Consider the following 14,223-nt stretch of genomic DNA (forward strand, 5'->3'; position numbering starts at 1 on the left):
TGTGATCATTTATATTCAGCTTTGTATTAAAAAACAAAAAGAATAAACTTATGCGATTCTTACTTAAGAAAGGTTCTTGTGATATTTTATTACAATCATAACATTTTCTACAAGGTCAACAGGGAGGCGTCAATTAATGCTATCGATTATGAAAGGGTTACTTCTTCTTTGTTGTTTTCTTCTGTTTCCTAGTTAACCTTTTATTCGATCCTGTGGTTGATTTTTGTGATTTTGCTCTACCCTTTTTATGTTTAGCAATTTTTCTTCTGTTCATCCATACTGGATAATTTCCAAACTGGTCCTTCATTGTTCTTTTGTTGTATATTCTACCATTACTGTCTACTTCCATTGTGTCTAAATCATCTTCCTCAGTGCCTTCTTTAGACTTTGTGTTTTCTTTTATTGTCTTTGCATCAATCACTAAACACAGACATCAGTTAAAACTCAATGTATAAAAGTAAAAAAATTACAAATAAAAGTATATTTTGAATAACATTAAAAATTACCTGTAGCAATTTCTGATATTTCTGACATCTCCACATCTTGAGATCCGTTCTCACTAATACCTAATGTTTTTTTTAACCTATCTAATTCTTTTGCTCCATAACGTTCTCTTTTAACTGCTCTACATTTTCTCCTCCATTTACTGCGTAACGATTTTGCCATTTTATTGATTTAAATCTGCAAATATTGAAAATATAAATTAATAATACCATCGACAATATTATATTTTGTCAAATTAAACAATAAACAATATTTGAAGAACTATTTGGACAGAACCACAACATAAACAATAAAATTAAAATTCTATAATAATACATTTATCTAAACATTTAAAATCAAATTAAGCTGCAAATGAAATAAAACTTACTTGAAGATAGTGCTCCGTTGTACGTTTTAAAAACTACTTTACACTTTTATTAAAACTTGAAATAAACACGTGTTGGAAAACAGCATTATATCAACGTAAATCCTAACCTCATATAGTGTCACTGACTACAGATGTAGAAGACTGGACATTCCTCTGGTTTCAAAGGGTCATGAGTTAGGGGGTTTCAGACACCCCAAGATTTTGTCTGGCAGTCATCGGGCTCCTTGATTCCTCAAGATAATATAGGTCGCTGCGCAGAGGTAGCCGCAGGGGTCCATGACACCCCGGATTTCATAATGTGAGTATACAGGGAGAATCAAAGGTGCTTCGGGGTCCCAGACACCCCAGGATCGAATTAGATCGTACCCATCACTACCTCGACCAAGGGAGTTTCACGATTTGTTCGTTTTTAAGTCGTATATTTCGCTATTTGCTTCGGGGTCCCTGACACCCCAGTGGCATGATATCGGTATGCAGCGTCACCCGTACCGCGGGGTCTCAGATACCCCGAATGCTGTAGTGTCGGTAAGCAAAGAGTGTCATCGATGCTTCGGGGTGCCTGACACCCCATATGCCGATATGCGAAGAGTGTCAGCAGTGCTGAGGGGTTCCTGAGACCCCAAGATGATATGTCGATACGCAGTCACTGGTGCTTTGGGGTCCTCGGCACCCCGGATGATATATTATTGGTACACAAAGATACTCATCGGCATTTTGGGGTCCTTAATACCACAATATAATAACAGGTCGGCACGCAGAGATAGTTACTGGTGCTATGGGGTCCTTGGCACCCCGGATCCTAAATTATTGGTATGCAAAGATACTCATCGGCATTTTGGGGTCCTTAATACCCCAATACGATAACAGGTCGGTACGCAGAGATAGCTACTGGTACTTTGGGGTCCTTGGCACCCCAGATCCTATATTATTGGTATGCAAAGATACTCATCGGCATTTTTGGGGTCCTTAATACCCCAATATGATAACAGGTCGGTACGCAATAGGCGTCTATTGGCGCAGCGGGGTTCCTAACACCCCTGGAAAATATCAGGTCCGTATGAAGAGGGCACAACCGGTATAATCTTTTTCCAGAATTTCTTTAATTTACTTCATTTATTTTTTTTTTGCTTATTAAATAAGCTCATCGAAGGGGAATAATATTAAATGATTATATCCCTCTTCCGGGTCTCAGTCGAGGACCCCATTTATTTTACTTTTTCCAGTTATTTATATAATTTTATCCCTCATTATAGGCCAAGGCCATCTCAGTATCCCTTACATCCCAGCATTTCTTACACTCTTGCAACCCTTAAATATTCTTTTTTTTTTTTTTTTTTTTTTTAACGTGGTGGAAATCTTCAGAAAGACACCTTCAGCCCCCCTGGGGAGGGGCCGGAGGTAGTGTGGGATTTTTACCCACTAAAACCACCACGGTGGCCAGCACTACGGCGGTAGGGAGGGTCTTTGCACCCGCCGCCATATAACAAACTCCGCCGACATCGGGGGCCACACCCGATGCGGGCACTCCTCGGGCCGCGCGCAGTTGAGACCGGGGCCCCAGCCCCGGACCCCTACGGGATTCCGTTACATCTCTGCATCCCTTACATCCCTGCATTCTTTTCATCCCTACATTCTTTTCATCCCTACATTCCTTACATCTCTTCATCCCTTAAATCCCTACATTATTATCATCCCTACATTCTTTAAATCCCTACATTCCTTTTATCCCTACACTCTTTTCATCCCTACATTCTTTTCATCCCTACACTCTTTTCATCCCTACATTCCTTACATTTCTTCATCCCTTAAATCCCTACATTATTATCATCCCTACATTCCTTTCATCCCTACACTCTTTTCATCCGTACATTCCTTACATTTCTTCATCCCTTAAATCTCTACATTATTATCATCCCTACATTCTTTTCATCCCTACATTCCTTACATCTCTGCATCCCTTATAACAAATATATTATAAAGACTGGTTCGAGTAAAGGTAAGTAAAGGTAATTTAGTTCCTAAGTTAAATTCTTGAAGAAACAGCGCCCCCTAGCGGCAAAAATGCGAACTAAAATTTCGATGTCGAATCAGCGCCATCTGGTTTCGGAAAAAAGAACTAAACCTTGCACCATTTCTGGCCCCCTGGCGGTAAAAATGTGAACTAAAATATCGATGTCGAATCAGCGCCATCTGGTTTCGGAAAAAAGAACTAAACCTTGCACCATTTCTGGCCCCCTGGCGGTAAAAATGTGAACTAAAATATCGATGTCGAATCAGCGCCATCTGGTTTCGGAAAAAAGAACTAAACCTTGCACCATTTCTGGCCCCCTGGCGGTAAAAATGTGAACTAAAATATCGATGTCGAATCAGCGCCATCTGGTTTCGGAAAAAGGAACTAACCCTTGCATCATTTCTGGCCCCCTGGCGGCAAAAATGTGAACTAAAATTTCGATGTCGAATCAGCGCCATCTGGTTTCAGAAAAAGGAACTAAACCTTGCACCATTTCTGGCCCCCTGGCGGCAAAAATGTGTACTAAAATTTCGATGTCGAATCAGCGCCACCTGGTTTCGGAAAAAGGAACTAAACCTTGCACCATTTCTAGTCCTCTGGCGGCAAAAATGTGAACTAAAATTTCGATGTCGAATCAGCGCCCTCTGGTGGCGAAAATTTCAACTCACTTTCAGGGAGGTACTGGGTGTATGGAATGCAGGAATATAAGTGATACAAGGGATGTAAAGGATACAGGCATATAAGGGATGCAGGGATGTAAGGGATGTTGGGATATAAAGAAGGCAGGAATGTGAGGAATGCAGAGGTGTAAAGAATGTAGAGATGTTAGGAATGCAGGGATGTAGGGGAAGCAGAGATGTAATGGATGCAAAGATGTAAGGGATGAAAAGATGTAAGGAATGTTGGGATGAAAAGAATGTAGTGATGAGAAGAATGTAGGGATGGAAAGAATGCAGAGATGTAAGGGATGCAGAGATGTTGGGAATACTGAGATGTAAGGGTTGCTGGGATGTAAGGAATGCAGTGATATAATGGTGCAGAGATATAAAGGGTGCAGACGGAAGTAATAAAATCAACGCGTTCGTCCTCCTAAGGAGTTTATTCAATAAGCTAAGAAGATAATTACTGCAAATTAAATGAACGCAGAAAATGAAATAAGAATGCCTTTAGCTACCTACGTGAAGCTAGCCGGAAGGAATAATAAAATATGATTATTTGTAATTTTTCTTAGTGTATTTCGTTTGTAAATCGTTTGTGATGGATTGTGAGTCTATTTTTAACGTTTGTGACAAATTACTTCTTTTGTAATTAGCAATTGTATTTCAGTAATGATGTGAGTCGAAACTTTTTAGTATTTTTTTATAATAAACAGATTTTGCGATAATTGCTAATTGTAATTGATTGGAAATCGTTTGTGATACTGTGGTATCATCGGTATACTCGATCGATACTGTGGTACTATCATTGTAACAGTACACATATAACATTTATCTGCCTTGTTTTCGAGCATGCGTACAACGTCTCAGCGTCACTCAGAGACATGTTTCCGCGTTATTAAAAGGAAGGATATTTATTACTATCTTGCAATTACTATTTCGCGATTTGTTTGGCTTTTAGGTCTTATATTTTGCTATTCGTTCTTATATTTCACTTGTCGGTATTACCTACCGTCGGTATAATTGTCACGTACTTTATTGGCGTCAACAATTGCTGATACAATAGCCACACTTTCGGAGTGATGGCAGTGGCTACAGATGCAACAAGACTGAACATGCTTTGAATTTGTGCCTTGGAAACGAGCGCCATTTACTCTATCCTAGTATAAGAATGTGAAACACTTCGCACTGCAACAGCCTATGTATGTTGACGGTAATAGCAGATTGCTTCGATATCAATACCTATCATTGCTCAGTTTTGTTGGATTAGCAGTCGTCGCGGTCCGTGAAGATGTTACATTTCAGGGCCGCTACCCTCAACACGGACAGAGCGAAGAAGAACAGAAAGGGAAGGCTGAGCCCTCCCCTAAAGTGTACATGGTGTCCCAGAATGAGTGCTAGCTGCTTGAAGGGGTGGTAGCTGGGATGATTCTGACCAGCATTTGCCTTTCTGAAAATGTAGTTTGAAGCTTCGTTATTGAATTATTAATGAAAAATACCATCTAATTAATCGCCAAAATGTGGCTATTGATTATGTTCGAACGATGATCATGAACAATCGTGACGACACTACGACGGCACAATTTGGGGCTTCGTTTTTGAGATATAAGCAACTGAAAATTGGAATATCTTTTATCATTTTAGCTTAGCCCAGTGGCTTGTCTCACCTTGTATACAAAATAAGTATCTACCCTTTACTTCATTGACCCTGAAGTGATTTTGAGAATGCGATTCATAAATAGAGTATAATTAGGTAGAAATTAATTTATCCAAATCAGAAATCGAACTTTTTTAATGTTATCTATCTTTAAATTGAGAAAGTAAATAAATCTGTATTTTGGAGAGACCAGGCTCACCCCGTTTCCTACCTAATTACACGAATACTAGCTGATCAGTGAAACTCTTAAAATACGTAAGTTTCATAAACACCTATATCCGTATCCGTGTCGAGTTCCAATTTCACTCCATCTTTCCGGTGCAAAAAAAGCGTGGGCGTCTTTGCATTATCGTTATCGCGGTTTCGGTAGCCAGACCTGTTCGTTAGCGATAAATAGATATAGGCGTGTCTATTAATTCACTATCAATCGTAAACGTGCCTGACCACGTCACGACAAACCTGTTTTCTCAGGAGCTTCGCGATAAACGGAAACGTCGGTCAATTTTACGATTAACACTTTCTAAGTCGCGAAGAAGTCTACTGCCGGTATTTAAACGTTCTGATCCACTTTTCACTCGGCCCGTAACATTTATGCGGGTCTACTTTTCACGTGGTGATGCTTTAAACACCGGCTACTCTTCCATCCTGATTATCCTTTTACACATTCGCTGTCCACGAATAGTAAAGCTTGATTTGTTGCGGCAATTAACCGTGCAAATTGATGTCACGCAACTAAATGTCCATCAGGAAAATTTCTCTACCAGATAGGATCTCAAGTGGATAAGATACTTTCTTAAGTCAGGAATTTTGTTATTGATGATAAGCGGTTTATCTATAAATTATATTTATAATAGGTTGTTTGAAAAGTTCATTAATATTAAGATGACACATAAAGTTATTTGAAAATTTAACTGTTGAACACTATTTTAACTAAATTTCCCTGTTATAAATATAAAGCTTCGAGTTAGGATAGGTTACGTTAGGTTGGGTTTGCCTTTCCTCCATCATAATAAAATCGGGGTTAGGTTAGATTAGGTAAATTAAATAGAGTGGTCCCTGGTGTCGGCAGATAAAGAGGTAGTGGTCCTGGCTCCCCCCTGCGGCGCCGGATAGAGGACCACCGAGGAGTTTTAGTCGGTAAGAACCCGACACTACCCTCGTGTCTTATGCAAGATTTCTCCTCGTTAAAAAAAAAAAAAGTAAATGAAATAGCCAAATTTAAAATACGACTTTACTCAATCCTTAAGTAGTATAAAATTTAGAAAATGAAAATAATATGAAATACGGTATTAAATTAGAATTAGGGTTCTCTCCATGGTCCGCCATTCTATGGTTAACACCTTTTCTCTATAATTAAAAAGAAAATGTATAGAATCACAGTACGTCTTTGTGTCATCAATGATTAAAAGCATATCTCTTTTATCAAGATAAAAAGCGCAAAATAACTGCGAATCACTTGCAATAGTTCGCGGGAACGTCGACGAAGCATCAAAGTCTATTATCACCGGCAGACCTCTTATCAAGGAGTGGCGGTGCAGTATAAACGTATGAAGTAGTGACTCGTTAATGTAGTAATAGCCCAAAGCAACGGTGTAGTGCGTCGTGGTATACGTGGGCAGAGAGAGCATTCTGTTTTTTCGCATTGTCGGGCCAAGTAGTTTGTTAACGGCGGACGTCAGCGATGTCATCTTCAGAGTTTAACGAGGAGTAAGTAATACTTACGATCTCTCTAAACGACTCACCCCGAACAACTTCCGCGCTACAAATTGTCGGATGTTTCGCGAGTCTTGCCCATTAGATTCCTCTTTCGCGACGTTTCCTTCATTAAAGGGATATTGGCTTAGATAAATTAGTCACGTCGCTTAACTTTGATACTATAAATAGAGTATAAAATTAAATTTAAATTATCGTTACTCAAGAGTCCATCGTTAAGGGGATAATTCATAAAGTGGCACATTTGTAACATTGAAATTTCAATACATTGATTTTTATAATGCAAAAGTACTAATTTTTATATTTTAATGAGTGAAACTGTAGAATGGCTTAAAAACATTTGAAATGATGAGTAAGTCATCGAAGTGTTAATTTAAAAGCCCAGACGAGGATTAGAAATTATCAATCATACTCGAGAGTGATCAACAAGAAACTTGATATGTAAAAAAGCAGTTAGAGCTGTAAAAAGCTGATTTAAACTGATGAGTAATGATATTAAAGCGAAAACATGATAGAGTGAAGAATTCCTGTTATTGACACAGATAACGATGTCTCATTTGAAACGTCGTACTGTAATTAGGTCACCCGAAAGGATTAACCATCTATTTATCTATTATCGTTCTATATGCAAATATTACCTTTTTAAAGTATGATTAAATGTTCAAGATTGAGCGTTTAAAAATCAAGGCAGCCCATGATTACAAGGTTCAGTTGCTTCATTTATCACCTTACAAACGAAGGTAGTTATTTATAAAATTGCATGGAACTGATTGGAACTATAAATCAATCAATTAGTGACCAGTAACAAATATTGATTCTAAATAGATCATATCTAGAACAAATATCGAGGAAATATAAAATGATAGTTATTGATGTTGAAGTTAACAAGAAGACACCTTTTGTTTCTGATGATACACTTTTCTCTATTTAATTAATGTTAAAATGAAGATATTATTTGTTAACAAGAAACAGGAATTTACTTTAAATATACCACTTGAAAATGTCTAGAGTTGGACACTGTTTATTTGAAATGCCATAATTGTTAATTTTTACCATTTCTTTATCGAATTTTCACTTTTCTGCTACAGTATTTACCGCGCCTTTTATACTTTCTATGAATTATACTCGTTCGTTCTCTGAACTCTATTTCTCCCACCTACCTGTTCTTACTTTCAATCTTCTCTAAAACACTTCAGAGAACATTAATTTTTGTTCCACGAAAAATCGCATGCACTGGGTCGTCGAACCAAGAACAACGATAGGCTCAATGCACTTGAGTGCAACGGCCTTTGTCGTAACCGTGAATGCGCTCTCTCTTCGTACCTTTGAGACGATTCTCGCGTAATCGCGAATCGAACTTGCCTATCGGTAATCGAAATTCCGTTTGAACGCGAGGACCTGGTTTCGTTTCAGCCAGTATACATACTGCTTTCATTTCAATTGACTCTAGACATAAGCGCGATATAGCACAAGGACATTATATTACACTGACCTCGTCTCCGTGTGACCCGAGCCGAGTGGCTCATAGAACACCGCTCTAAAGTATTCATGCTTCGAATGGAAAGAAAACTTGTGCAATTTACAGTATGATTATATAGAGTTATGCAAATTGAGTGTTATATTCAAAATAAAATAAAAACGAATTTTCTTCTACATATATTTTTGCAGTAGGCGTCCGATAATTCCCTGCATTTCGAGCTCTGGAAAACGGAGAATTATCGATCATCGTTGGCATGCATGCCTTCTTCACGTATTTGTTTACGTGATACAGCAATACATTTATTGGCTATCTGGATGAAAAGGTCGAGTGTACGTGTGTTTATGAATAATGAGTGTGAATATGAGGCGTTCCTAATGAGGAAATTATATGGTGGGGAGTTAGCGAGCACCCATTGTAGAGTAGGCTTTCCCAGAGAAAATGTCAATATCTCTGGTTCCCCGGGGTTCTAGCCCCCCTCGGCAGTCTCGAGAAAAATGACGATGTAAGGGAGGAGACCCCTTATATAGTATAAGTCTGTAGCTCCCCACCATTTATTATTCATATTTCTCAATTATATACTAAATACTTATATTAGTTTCAATTCTGAATCACTTTTAAATTAAGATTTTCATTGAATCGAAAATTATTATTAATTAACCGTAGAAAGACCAAGGAGGTTCAAAAAATTATTTATTTTCACTTATACCTTTATTAATATTGAAGAATTAATTCTTTTTAGAAAAGACATTATTAAAAAATAAAAGCATTAGAAATGAATTACTACGTACCAGACTCCATTTTTCTAGAGTTAACGAATCCAATCCTCCTTCTTTCACGAAAAAAATTAAACTCGCATGATAGCAATTGTAACTACGTTCCATGATCATTTTTGACACGAGGAGAATGCAGCTTTCACGCGAACCCTTTCATTAGCTCATCCGCTCGAAGAACAATGCCACAGCCAATTAAACTCGTTTAAGCTCTAGACGCGTATTATGTAAGAGCAGACGAAGGGTGGCTATTGTCATTGTACTCCATGAATAGTGCGCCAGCCATTTTTGCAGCGTGTATCATTGTCTGGAACAAATGTGATCTCAAACGTTAAAAGAATGTGAAGAATGTCCCTTTAAACTTGCTTAAAATGAAAGAAAACAAGTGCCACATTGTAAAGTTTCAATGGATCCTGTGTTTTTTATTTTCAGAATAAAGCAGAAGGTTCCATCTGAAGAAGTATCAAACGATGAAGATTCAGATGATAGTTTGGAATATTTTTGGGAAGAAGTGGAAAATCTTAGCTTGGAGTAAGTTTTATTGATGATTATTGATAATGTATTTATTAACACACTGACTGCCACGTAAATGCGATTAACAAATACTATTGAAAATTTCATTAGATAACATTTTGATTTTTAACAAATCTTATTTACTATCTTCAAAATATTTCGTTATGTATTAAAATTCACTATTATCAAATTTTATTTATTTGAAAAATATATTAACACTACAGTAGCTCAACCAGAGGTATCAGCAGGTGTCAGCTACTTCTTATTAAGAAATTAGAAAGAAATTATAATATATACAAGAATATTTACGAAAATTTAAAAAGTAATAAAAATAATTTGTTAATTTCTCATTGGACAATAATGATTGCACCACTGCCACAAATTCTTCTCATAAAAACGTCAATTTAGTCATGAAAGAGCTAACGTATCATCGATACCACATTGACATGGTACGTGTCGATGGAATAAAGATCAAATTAGCTCCTAAATACGTTCTCTGCCTACGAAATTAGCAACCTGTCGATCACCTAACATTCTTCGAGCAGCGCAGGTGACGTGTAACCGCTACGCGATTCGCATACCCGTATAAGTTGTAAAACTTTCACTGATAACGAGAGCAACATTCCAGCGGAACGGTGTCTTCTGAATATTTAGAGGTTCCAGGCTGTCGTGTCGGGAACAGTTTCGTATTCGGCCGGTTTCGCGAGCGGATCATCCTGCGAGCTTTGCGAAACGCTGCGTTCTCGTTTTTCTCGTCAGCTTTAACTAGTGACATGCACAATTTTAACGACTCCTTTTGACACGTGCTCTGTCACACGCTGTGAATAATTAAGTGCAACGCAGCCACCATATTCCGCCCTAAAATGCACTTTTCGCGCTTGTGTCTGTCAGACGAACAAAGAAGTTGAATTATAACAGGATATTGTCCCGTTGAGCTTCTGTAAGTCTTTTCCTTTTTTTGTTTAACTTGCTGTGCATTACTGTGGAATGCTAATGAGACGTAGAGTCAAAAGATTCATTCTTTGTTGAATTAGGTATTCTTGCTTTAAAATGGTATGAATGAGATGGATTAGCACGTTTTGTAAAGATTATTTTAGGAGGAATTAAGAAGACTTATGTGACAAAATTGTGTGTTTAATTTTGGAAATTTCTGGTTTAGGGGAAGAGTGAAAGCTACTTACTTAAATTTTTCTAAAGTTTACATTTCTTTTCTGAAGTTTCTAAAATTAAAATTTATATAGATGTTAAATGCCTGCGATGAAGTAGGAGGATATTGTACACTGACAAGTGACAGCACGTCACGACTCTATTAGAGCAAAGTGCAATGTTCCACATACACGTTAACCTGGTTTTAGTGTCATCGATGTCATCGATGTTACAACTAGGCTTATCATCAGAGGCGGACTGGGACTTAAATTTTTACCGGAAGTTTAGTGACACGAAGGGCCCTCTTGTAATATATGGGCCTTAATTGTAATTAATTGGGCTCCAAAAATATTGGCCTACTGGCCGACCAGAAATTTTCCCGAATTCCCGATGTCCAACCCGCCTCTGATCGTCATGCTCCCTAAATATCCGCTATTATAAATGGCATAACTGTCTCACGTATTCGTAATTCCTATTTTCTCGATGTCATCCCCATTATTCGGAGGCTATTAATTGGACGAAACGAGCGATTCGTTTGAACCTTGTTGAACTAGTTGGCCGCTCGATTACCCCGATGAAACGAAAACGGTGGAACGAAGCAGCCTACACTCTGTGCTCGATCGATTGTCACGCTACTTTCGCGGATATTTCCCAGGAATGAAATTCGTTCGCATCGTTGGATACGTTGGGTCTTTGAACCAAGAATGACTGTTCCCGTGAACGATGAAACTCGCTTCATTCTTTGTGAATCACTGTGTTACGCGAGCAGAACCTCCGTTGAGAACAGTGGAATCAGCTTATTATCATCACTTTAGAGCTTGCAATATTTTATAACAATAAACAGAGGATAAAAAATGTTTATTATCAAATTCAATTTATTACAAACTACAATAATTTATTTTAGAAAGATAAAGGTTACGCTTCAGAGGAAGATCTATTTATGTATTTTCTAAGAATTTTTGTCATAAGCTCATGTAACAAATGAAAGATATGCTTCGATTTAAAGTAAGTTTCAAAGAGAAGGTTTATTTATATAATAGGAATTTGCTGAGAATTCTTATCATTTCTGCTCAAGTGGAATTATCACAATTCATAATAATAGTCGAAGTTTGATTACAATAGATAGATTATAAATTTCAAAATTCTTCATAGATTCCCAAAATTATAAAATTACTAAGAAACCAGCCTCTACTCAAGAGAAGATTTAAGTTACGTCAACGAGCAGCAAAGCATAAAAACAGAGGTACCATTTTGATAAATTTCCATTAGAAAGCTACCAATTTAATCGTATGACGTTCAATAAGAATGTACACTCAAAGTATACATTAGCAGTATCAATAATACAGATAGAAACGAGGAAGCACAGAGACGAACAGCGGATTATTAGTCGTTGAAAGCACGGAAGTGTTTTCATGGATCCAATTTAGACGTGGGAATAGGGTTACACTAATAGAAACACGAAATTGTCTGGTGTTTCCATGGAAAATTGCAGTGAACTCCGGGTAGATACGTACGTAAGAAGAATTTACAGTTCGAAACCAGTTCCTGGTTCTCATTCGAGATGCCAGAGGAAAGTAAAAGCGTGCAAGGGCTCGTGATCGATTTCCCGAAGACGAACGTGTTTCCCTGACATTTCTTCGCGAAAGTGAAACCCATCTGCGACAGGTTCTATAAAAAGGATCGCGATTTCACGCTTGTAAAAACATGTTTTCGAGATACTGTATAAGGGATAAGGATCATTTTCTCGAGTGGAAAATTGACATTAGTAATGGTGATATTAAAACGTTGCTTTGCCCTGTTTTTCGCAGACGATGAAAACGGTGGATCTGTTTTTCTCGCGTTCAAGTTACTTGCTCGTTGTGTAATGGATATCGGATGTTGTTGATCTCCTGTTTTATTTCAGATTTTACTTCTTCGAATCGAGTTCTTATCCTTGAAAACATTTTGCTGCGTGGCAATAATAGTAAGAGGCTTTTTAAAATTTATACATTTGAAAATACTAAACGAAGGCTGTGTTAATTACTGCTATGATAAAAAGAAACTGATGGAATTACAAATATGTATTAAAAACAAATCCGTATCTTTTTGATTTGTGCCATTATTGTTTATTTGATTGATAGACATTAAAATATATAGAGAATTGAATATTATTTAATAAAAAAAATTGTTTAAATTCGATGAAAACTTTCCATACCTTTTTGGTTTTAAAATGCATTCAATAGAGAAATGACTGGAACAACAAATATATTAACATAAATTAGAAACTATGTTAAAATTAAGTAGTTTATGACCTGGAGAAGATATTGTTAATCGTCACACGATTGTAGAGTAATTTTGACCTGGCTACAGAAATAAAATATACAAAATATAGAAAGTTCATTAACAGAGCTCAGGCAAAAGAGATAAGATTTACATATGAAAGTGTATTTTAAATTTTCTACACAATTTAGCTTTCAAACCTTCGTATATTAATATTTTAATTACAAATTATTAATTTCTTTATTTCTTTAAAAAGATCATTCTCGAATCAGATTGTTGATATTTGAATATTATGAAAAATCTAGAGCTTCTATCTTTTGATGTCTGTATTAAATACAATCGTGAAATGAAACCATAACAGTGCATCCGTCGTAATGCGATTTGCAAACGTTACTTGTCAGAAATGAAACTGTTTCTAACTTGTCGGTTAAGTACTTACTTATCTTTATTTCTTTGAAACCATAGCGGAACTTTGAAATAATTGAATTTGTATAATAAAAATCAAATTCGAATCGTTTATGATTATTTCTTATTCCATTCTCTTCTTTCTATTTTTCATTAATAATATTTTTTTGTAAATTATTGTTTTGTGTATCTTTTAAAAATACAAAGAAGGAAAGTAACATTTTAACGTCGTCATCAATCTTCTGAAGAATATAATCGCAGATCATATCAATTTTCCTCTTTCTAATTCAACTACTGGTGAAGTGTATATACCAACTAAGAGTTAAATTATCAGTATTAATATTCATAACTAAATATTAATAATTATCAATTGAAAATCTTTCCTTACAATTAATCTATAAATATTTCAATTGATACATCTCATCGTCAGATGCAACGTACCACGCGTTATTCATTCGTTGATCGTCGCCCACGTGCTTCTCGATTGTAGCCTCGACTTCCGGTCTTCGTTGAATGCAGCTCGTGGCGCCGATATTGACACCGATTTTGCTATCGACGGTTAACCAGGTCATTGTCTTTACCAGCCTGGAATATCAATACGTCTGCTCGTTGCGCGCGATTTATCTTGTCGCGATGAAATGAAATTCTACGTCGATGCTGTATCGCAAATTGCGACCAGGACCAGGTGGAAATGAAACTGAACGCTCTCACCTGTGTCACGTAAGGTCGATCGGTTCCTTGC

General features: G+C 36.9%; 2 protein-coding genes and 1 long non-coding RNA gene across 4 annotated transcripts in view; 1 reads left to right on the forward strand and 2 right to left on the reverse strand.

Moving 5' to 3' along the window:
• Positions 1 to 7: 7 nt before the first annotated feature.
• On the reverse strand, positions 8 to 1,027 carry LOC117609443 (protein LLP homolog). Its single transcript, XM_034335798.2, has 3 exons — positions 872 to 1,027; positions 507 to 681; positions 8 to 420 (listed from the first exon to the last, which is right to left on the reverse strand). The coding sequence occupies exons 2-3, from the start codon at positions 664 to 666 to the stop codon at positions 158 to 160; spliced, it is 423 nt and encodes a 140-aa protein (XP_034191689.1). The 5' UTR covers positions 667 to 681; positions 872 to 1,027; the 3' UTR covers positions 8 to 157.
• A 2,695-nt stretch (positions 1,028 to 3,722) lies between these two features.
• LOC117611973 (uncharacterized) lies at positions 3,723 to 8,418 on the reverse strand. The gene is made up of 3 exons (XR_004583283.2): positions 8,069 to 8,418; positions 5,468 to 7,014; positions 3,723 to 4,988 (listed from the first exon to the last, which is right to left on the reverse strand). It is a non-coding gene; the product is annotated as an uncharacterized LOC117611973 (long non-coding RNA).
• Positions 6,762 to 14,223, forward strand: part of LOC117611970 (uncharacterized) — a 49,429-nt gene continuing 41,967 nt past the window's right edge. For both annotated transcript variants that reach the window (XM_034340524.2, XM_034340525.2), the window contains exons 1-2: positions 6,762 to 6,902; positions 9,591 to 9,689. In XM_034340524.2, the coding sequence (XP_034196415.1) occupies positions 6,877 to 6,902; positions 9,591 to 9,689 (125 nt within the window). In that variant the 5' untranslated portion in view covers positions 6,762 to 6,876. The remainder of the gene's footprint in view (positions 6,903 to 9,590; positions 9,690 to 14,223) is intronic.

Source organism: Osmia lignaria, chromosome 10, assembly GCF_051020975.1.
Source record: "Osmia lignaria lignaria isolate PbOS001 chromosome 10, iyOsmLign1, whole genome shotgun sequence".
Taxonomy (NCBI): Eukaryota; Metazoa; Arthropoda; class Insecta; order Hymenoptera; family Megachilidae; genus Osmia; species Osmia lignaria.